The sequence below is a fragment of the Punctularia strigosozonata genome (genome assembly GCF_000264995.1).
Source record: "Punctularia strigosozonata HHB-11173 SS5 unplaced genomic scaffold PUNSTscaffold_11, whole genome shotgun sequence".
In the NCBI taxonomy this organism is placed as follows: domain Eukaryota; kingdom Fungi; phylum Basidiomycota; class Agaricomycetes; order Corticiales; family Punctulariaceae; genus Punctularia; species Punctularia strigosozonata.
The window spans coordinates 1,022,950-1,031,081 of NW_006767443.1; the positions used below are offsets into that span (position 1 = coordinate 1,022,950).

At 56.4% G+C, this 8,132-nt stretch overlaps 4 protein-coding genes across 4 annotated transcripts; 1 reads left to right on the forward strand and 3 right to left on the reverse strand.

Moving 5' to 3' along the window:
• Positions 1 to 415: 415 nt before the first annotated feature.
• On the reverse strand, positions 416 to 3,408 carry PUNSTDRAFT_73512 (uncharacterized protein; the record flags this gene model as incomplete). Its single annotated transcript, XM_007386696.1, has 4 exons — positions 416 to 874; positions 921 to 1,159; positions 1,216 to 1,393; positions 1,447 to 3,408. 4 exons carry the CDS (start codon positions 3,406 to 3,408, stop codon positions 416 to 418), a joined length of 2,838 nt encoding a protein of 945 aa, XP_007386758.1.
• A 393-nt stretch (positions 3,409 to 3,801) lies between these two features.
• On the reverse strand, positions 3,802 to 5,060 carry PUNSTDRAFT_115582 (uncharacterized protein; the record flags this gene model as incomplete). Its single annotated transcript, XM_007386697.1, has 3 exons — positions 3,802 to 4,542; positions 4,641 to 4,700; positions 4,770 to 5,060. 3 exons carry the CDS (start codon positions 5,058 to 5,060, stop codon positions 3,802 to 3,804), a joined length of 1,092 nt encoding a protein of 363 aa, XP_007386759.1.
• Positions 5,061 to 5,368: 308 nt separating this feature from the next.
• Positions 5,369 to 6,645, forward strand: PUNSTDRAFT_127628 (uncharacterized protein). The gene is made up of 2 exons (XM_007386698.1): positions 5,369 to 5,576; positions 5,637 to 6,645. Exon 2 carries the CDS (start codon positions 5,725 to 5,727, stop codon positions 6,529 to 6,531), a length of 807 nt encoding a protein of 268 aa, XP_007386760.1. The 5' UTR covers positions 5,369 to 5,576; positions 5,637 to 5,724; the 3' UTR covers positions 6,532 to 6,645.
• A 520-nt stretch (positions 6,646 to 7,165) lies between these two features.
• On the reverse strand, positions 7,166 to 8,039 carry PUNSTDRAFT_73371 (kinase-like protein; the record flags this gene model as incomplete). The annotated part of the gene is made up of 2 exons (XM_007386699.1): positions 7,166 to 7,761; positions 7,820 to 8,039. Coding segments are annotated over 2 exons (816 nt in total), but the record flags the coding sequence as incomplete, so codon positions are not given.
• Positions 8,040 to 8,132: the final 93 nt, after the last annotated feature.

Below are 8,132 nucleotides of genomic sequence, written 5' to 3' on the forward strand. Positions count from 1 at the left end.
TGGAGTTTTGTATCGATGTTGTTGTGCATGCTATTGAGCAGAGATCGAGAAAAACAGGGGAGTCGGATCCGGCGCGCATCTGCGCGCTATCAACCCCACGTTCCGAACTCGATTACCGCTCGCTTCGAACTCGTGGCTACGAGCCGCCTCTCGATACTTACTGTACCGACATGTATGGTAGAAACTGTAACATGTAACATTGATCGCTTGAGTTTCTAGTCTGAGACCGTGTAACGCGTAATGGCGGGGTTAGTCCCTACGTCCTGCCACATCAACGTTACTGTCATGTTTTCCCCTCTTCCTCCTCGTGGACAGAGGACTACTGCAGGAGGGATGACAGTGGAGTCGCCGAACTCTCTCCTGCATGCTTCACTGCATTTATTGTGGTCTTCAAACTACCAACGCAACCTATGGGCTATACATCAGCTTCAACCTCAACTTCATTCCCGTTCGCCTCATCGGAGTCTTCTGCCATCTCCATTGCTTCCTCCCATGTCTTCCCATCATCACGGTACGACCAAATGTCCTCCTCCTGACCCTTTGCATGCAACAGCCCGTGTTCATCCACAGTCACTGAGTGCTCTGAATCCTGCACGCAAAACACATCCGGAATGGATGGGTTTGCTATTTCGATCCCCAGCTCTTGTCGAACAATGGCGGAAAGCGGTACGTCTGTATCATCTTGGTCAGGGATGTCGTGCTCATCTTCAATGATGCCCTCTTCTGTCGCGAAGATATTTCCTGTCTTCTCCTCGATCTCCTGCCTTAGTTCTGGGTGTGCGCGCAGGAACTCCCGACATTGGTCGATAGCCTTTCGGCTCTTCAAGGTTTCTGCGCCCAGATTGAGCCCATATGCTTCGGCTTTCTCCCAAGACTAACACGAGGTTAGAAGAAGTAGTAAACCCGAGATATGTACATACCCGTCGAATGATATCGCGCCCGGAGGGGCCTTGCATGAACTCATAAGCCCGAACGGTAGCCCCAACAGCGATGGTACGAAGTGCAGGCATTGAGGTCATGAACTTGACATCGCCGGCCTTCCGTCCTTCTTTGATCTGAGCACGATGCTCGCGAACCATGTACGACAGGTAATCCTGGCGGAGGAAATGCTTGATTGGACGATTTTGACCTAAGTCAGCGGGCTGCATGACACCGGTACCTAGAGCATTCATCAGATGTAGTCGATCTGACGTGTAAGTAGAAGGAGCAACGTACAGTTCGCAGGAACATAAATGAGAACAATGTTTGGGAATTCTGTTGCTAAGAACTGTCGAAACTCTTCGGATGTATGGACAGGATAACAGTCGATGAATAAGATAGCTTTTTGATGAGCCGGAAGTTGCTGTACTTCGATAACATTCTGGATGTAGGGTGCAAGAATCTCCTTGACCCACTGTACAAATGCGTCATTTGCTGCCGAGTTACCGAAGTATGTACGGTACGAACCTCTTTCATAGTTTTCAAGGTGCTATAGTGACTTGTAGGGTTCTTCTCGCTTGCAGCCACTGTAATGTGAAATCCGTATTCGCGTGCCTTCTGGAAATCAGTTGCATTCTCCGGTGTCTCTACCGGCAGTGACCTCCTGCCTTTCCCAGCCCACACCTGCTGGAACGGTAGCAGATGACCTGTCGGAGTGCTCGCTACGAGCAAGGTGTAGGCACGCTTCTCATTCTTCGCGGTCCCAATAACTTGACGTGATCCCTTCTCAGCGTAGGTTGTGTCAGAAGTGGGCATAGTAAGAACACCGATCTGATCCATCCCAATGACAAGCTCGACGGGAATTTGCTCCCAGAACATAGCGTGAACGATGCGATACAGTGTCTGGCCACATAGATCAGGTGCATCAGAGGGAACTTTGGCAGCCGCTTGAGTTATCTTCCGTTTCGACCAGTTCAGCTGGCTAGACAAGAATGCAGATATGTATGACTCCGAGACCTTGAAGGACTGCAGCAGATCGGGTGCCAAGATTTGTATCTCAGCAATGAGGAGCGAGCGGGCAATCATACGGTTGACCTGAATGCCTGTCTCGCGTGTCTCCTCAAGTGCCTGAGTGGCTTTTTTGACGATGTCTGGATAAGACGTCAGGATTCCAACACGTCCGGTTCCTGCGAGAGCATGACGACGTGCAACATTCTCCAACGTTGCGGGTGACCATGACTTTCTGTCGTCAGAGAGCCACTTCTGCACAGTACTTTTTCGTAGCCTCCCAAAGATCTGTGGCTTCGATTTCTGGAGAGAGCGTGCAATTCGAGTGGCAGAAAAGTCGACTTCATGTGCAACCCGATCAATGTCAGCCCAGAGAAAGGGATGATACCAATTGGTTCGCGTGTGACGTGCTTGAACAGTGCCCTTCCGGACACCAGTGCGATGGGACTTCCACGATGAACCCGGCCTAGACAGCTCTGCCACATCTGTTAAAACAGCCTGAACCGAATTTGAAACAACAGGCTGCTTCTGAGTTGCGAGTAAAGGAGATGGTGATGTGGCGGATGGTGCGTTTTCGAGATCTTGTTCGCACTCCTCAATTTCCAGCTCATTGGAACCAGTCTTCATCTTCTTCCGCTCGCGGAACGCAGCAACACGAGCAGCTGTCTGAACACGTCGCTTCTTCAGAGATATCGCAGTCACCTCTGCCTTGAATTGCACTGCAGCTTGAGACATGCTGGCATCAAGCTCTGCCTCTCGACGCTTTTTCTCAGCTATCTCAGCCGACGTCGTCAGCTTTCTTCCCACACCAAAGTCAAGGAGCGATGACTGTTTTGAAGAGAACCTTGTTTGAGGTGGTGGCGAAGCATCACTTGGAGCTCCGTGGGGAGAACAGGCACGCTGAGGTAGCAGAACTGTAGATTGCACGGGCATGGAGTCTGAGCTGGAAGCTATAGTAGAGATCGTGCGGGAAATCTTCGCAGCAGGGACAGGGCAGCTTGATTGCAGATCCGCCGTGTCGGCTTCCCGCTGACGTCTTTTGGTTGCATTAGCGATGTAAACAGGGCAAGAGAACGAAATAACACACTTTTTGCTCGGAATGGTAGCCCCGGCAGCTTTTGCGTCTCGGATCAGCCGCTCCAGCCACACATCTTGAATGAACTTCCTCTCCGATGGGAGCTCGCGCAGTACAATCTTGAACATCTTGATAAGTGAGTCGTAGCAGCTCCCGCGTTCAAGGAAAGTAACAGAACCACCGGGTGGGAGTGTGTGGGTACGGAACTGCGTCTCGAGGTTCCGATTGAATGCGTACCAGAGACCATAGTCAGCATCATTGACGAGTTCATGATCTATGTAGAAACTGTAATTGGAGGGACTCGGATTCAGAGGGAGAGAGTGGGGTAAGTGCCGAAGAAGCCTAGCGAGATAGTCGACACGAGCGATCAGCGCTGCCGCTGGTCCAAGGGAGGGCTGATGTGCCATCAATGCGCCACTCGTAGATCTGTAACATCGAACCAGACAGCTGAGGGGAACATGTTTTATATTGCCCATGGGTGGCCGAAAATGTGGCTTGCATCGCGCTAGCAGTCGTGGCCCCAGTTTCTAAAGGACAATGTGTAACGCGTAACAAAGACAGGAGTCTCCGACATCGTATATGTCATGTGACTGAGCGGTTTCTACCATACATGTCGGTACAGTATGCTCGACGCGACGCGAACAAACGCGTGCTCAGCGCTCATCTTTCACCATGTACAACACACGTAGACGCTGCATCTGTGCTCTGTTCCAGATCGCTACGGGGCTCGACAGCAATGGACTATAGCTAGTGTACAATATACTGTACATACATTGATTTCCCAAATGGCCAGGGAGGACCTATACGCCGCGCCCGTGCCCACGAGCGCCTCTCGTCCCCGACACGCGGATGATACCGGGGCGCCCTCTAGGCTGTCCCCGTCCGCGCGTACCCTGCGGCTGCCCCGCTTTGCCGTCCACGAAGCCGCCGACGCCCATGCTGCCCACAGGCGCGTCGACCTGCAACCCCCGGTCCGCCCTGGCTTTGACCTGCGACCCGCGGCTGCTCCTTCGCGCGTGCCGAGAGCCACGTCCTCCCCTTCCTCCCCCTCCTCGCTCGGCAGCGCGGCCGCGGCTCTTGAACCCGCCCCGATTCCCGCCGCGTCCGAAGCGGACGGCGCTCGGCACGAGCGAGAGCGCGTCCATCTGCTGCGCGAGCGCGTCGGCTCCCTCCTCATCCTCCTCCTCTCGCTCTTCCGAGTCGGACTCTTCTTCTATGAGTACGTCCGATTCCGAGGACGACGACTCGGATGCCGGGGGAGGCGGCGCGTCTTCGGTCTCGTCCATCGCGTCGTCCTCGCTCTCCCTTTCGTCGTTGTCCTGATGCGCCGCCCTGGGTGTATGATCGCCGTCTTCGCGCGGCTTCCAGTCTCCCCGGACGAGGCTCGCGCCCTCGCCCCAGCGCTTGAGCAGGCCGCCGACGCCCTTGTTCGTGACGGCGAAGAAGAACTGCTTTGGGTAGCCGTGCGCGGAGACGAGGTGCAGCCGGCGCGCTTTGGGCGTCGCGAATAGCTTCGAGCAGGTGGCGAGGTGGCAGGCGAACTGGAAGGGGACAGGGGGCAACGGTGGTTGTCAGCGTCAAGTGGGTCGGATTTAGCGATTCGGAGGTGTGTGAGGGAAAGAGAGAGAGAGCGGCGTACGATCTTCTCTCCCCGTTCTTTGCGCACTGCGGCCAGGGGATCGTGGCATTCTGTCTGGTGCTGTCGCAGCACGCGGGACGTCAGAACGACGGTAACGCGGGTGATAGTGTAAATGTGTGTGTGGCTCACGAGCTCGAGCAGACGTTCGTCGGGGAAGACGCAGCCGCAGCCGCGCTGCTCGCAGACGTGGGCGTGGTAGGTCGCGTAGTGCCGCTCGAGGTCGGCGCTGTCCGCGAGCCGGCTCGGCTTGTGATGCGGCGGGTTGCACGTCGGGGGTAGCGTGCAGAGCAGCTGGCGCCGGGGTGGAGGTTGTTGCGTCCGGGTCGCTTTTGAGGCGGGTTCACCGACCGAGGATGAGGATGAGAGCTGGGCGCTGGCGGTCGGGCTGAGCGCGCGGTGGCGTTTGGGTGCGGCGGACATTGGTATGAGATCGATACGAGTAGCACTGAGTTAGTCGGATATCGTATGTCGGCGATTGTACAGTATCGGCAGAAAAAGATATACGCAGTACGTCGGAGATGATGCTGGCGAAATCGTCGGGATCGTTGAGGTCGTCGTTAGCAGAGCGCGCCCATCGTCGACGAGGTTAACCGCGGTGGCGCGGAGATGGCCGATCGGAGAGATCTCGGAACGGATCACGTGAACGCGGGACCCCCCGCCTATTGCCTAATTGGGAGCGTAAAACAAAGTCGTGCTTTCGGTCTTCTGCAACGTCCCGCTGGTCCTCTCCGTCCTCGTCGTCTTTTCCTTGACGAGCCATTGAGCGCTCGCTGCTGTATTGAAGCCTCTCTGGAGCGGAATATCAGCCAGCGTCTGTCGCTCGGTCTTGGTCGACGCTTTGTATGCCACCTGTAGGGCCACGTCCGACCAAACTTCCACCATCTGCCCGGGCTTTACTATGACTTATTGCTACGTGCTCTCCTCAAACTTAGCACCGTGAGCTGTTCACAATATAGTTCAAACAAAGATTCTTCATCTCACCCTCGCATTCACTAGATTTCTCTGTGCGCTACCGCCGGATCATTAGCATAAGGAGCCAAGTCGAAGGACACCAAATAAACCACCATCGAGACGCACTACCGTCATGTCGACCCCGCTACCTCGTCTAACGCTGAAAGACACCAGAACCGACGACTCGCCGGGGCACACCCAGCTCTTCCTCGTCCTCTATCCCTGGACGGCGCACAAAGACCGGTACTGCTTCCTCATCATCCCCAACAGCCACGACCAAACCTCCGGCACGATCTGCTACCCCTCTCACCCCTCCTCCGCCTCCACCCCCGACACCGGCGTCAAACACGACAAATTCCGCGCCGTCGCCACCTCCGCCTGGGTCCGCGAGGAGCTCCTCCCCGCCTCGAACCAACCCCACCAACCCGGCACCCTCCGCCGCCGCATCCTCGACATCCCCGTGCGCGGCCTGCGCGAGAACCGCGGCGCGGCCTGGGCGCTCTCCACCCTCCGCGCCCTCGGCTCGCCCTCCCTCGCCCAGCACGCCGCCGACAGCCTGCTCGCGCGCTGCGTGCACGACAGCGGCATGCACGCCCTCCTCGCCGCCGCCTGGCTCGAGGTCCTCGAAACGACGCGCGTCCCCGCCGACGCCGAGGGCACGCGAGGGTCCGGCACGCGCTCGACCGCGCTCGAGCCCCAGGGCCGGTTCGTCGAGACGCCGTGGTCGGCGGACGAACTCGTGTGGCAGGACATCGAGCGCGAGCCGAAAAGGGTCCGCATCGCGTCGCAGGTCGTCGGGGGCGACGTCGAGGGGGCGCAGAATCCGCCGGACAGCCCGGCGAGCGGCGTCCAGCGCGGCCGGCCACCGCCCATGTCGCGCACGATTTCTAGCGGGTCGAGCAAATTGCGGAAACGTTCGCGGAGCAGAACACGAGGATGAATCTCTCGATCCAACTGTCAATTCATCACGCAGCGTATCCATTGTTGCTTGCTGCTACTGTATCTGTACTCACTGTTGCCGGGATAATGACCATAAGGAAGGGAACTTACCAACGGTCGCCTTCATGGCTTGAATTTGCACAGCAGCTTCCACGTCGACGACGCCTTATGCAATACGGCCTTGATGGCCTCCACAGCGACGGCTTGCCGCACGAGCGTGACGGGCAAGGGAGCGGGGTCGAACGAGTCCTCCAATAAGCCCTTCCGCGCGTCTGCCCTAGGCTGGCTGTGATTCTTGACGGCACGCTTGATAGCAGGGCTAGGCGGCGAGAACTTGAACCGGGTCCATCAAGAGCGGCCATAATATTTGGTGGGTATGGAATGAGCACGATTTCGTTCTGGTAGCTCAGACCTGTCCTCATGGATCGGAGTGCATCTTTTCAGCAATGCCAAGCAGGTACAATAGCGGAGGTCAAAGTCATCCTTAAGAGCTCCCAGAACAGACAAGTAACCACTGCACAACGTTCACTTCCATTTTCAAGGTTGATGCTATTGAGCAAGGCGCTAAGCGTATCCAAGTACGTAGATATTTAGGGTCACAAGCGGCAAAACCTACTTCAAAGAACGCTCTTCACTCATGGCCGTGGTTCAGGGTGAATGACGATGCTGGGAAGGCACGCATCCAGCCGCTTTGCATCGTACCCCGCGGGCAGTGTGAGGTCATTGTCCCGTTCATACTGCCGGTCATCCCAATATTCGATACCACCCCAAGGATCGATGGCGTAGTAGCTGTTAGTGTATGCCGGATCCCTGGGCCCCGAAGGACCCGCTGCGTCGTCTGGCCGAGGGGGTGTGCGATCCGTAGGCATAACGCTTTTAATCCGCTCTACATCGCATGGTGTCCAGTCAAGCGGTTCGCTCGACGATCGACAACCAGACCGTTGAGCAAGAGTAGCGAATCGTTGCCTCCAGGTGCGATAGTCGGGAGTTTCACAAAAGCCGAGAGACCGACTGTAGTCCAAGAAGCCGCCGATTTCAGGGAAGCCAGCGCGTACGAGCACCGAGCCTTTGCATGCCTCCTTGGCAGCATGTATGCGCATCATTGCATGCTTTTCGCCCTCATACAAGTACGCCTTTGACTCGGTGTGCTCCGCTCGCCAGGGCAAGTCTCCACGAAGCAGGAAAAGGCCGACGTAAGCAAGAGACTCAAGGTCATCTCGCCGAGAGAGGTCTACAGAAGAAAGGTTGATCAGCCTCGAATTGAGTTATCTCCGCGTTACGTTGCTCACCGACTCCCCGGTGAGAGTTCAGGCTGGCCCAATGCAATGTGCCGACAATGATCCTATCCTCCTTGATAGGGTCGTATTGAGTGGGCGAGCCACTGCGCTGGAACGGCTTAGCGATGCCAAAGTCTATCAGTTTCAGGCGTGATGGATCGTCCAAGCAAGCGAGGATGTTCGCAGGCTTGACATCACGATGCACGATTCCGAACGAATGCAAGTGTTCGAGTGCTGATAGCTAGGCAATGATGAGCCTGCTGCAGGCGCTCGCTGAGAATCAAGAGGCTTACCATCTGGTCCATGACTCGATAATAGGTTTTCG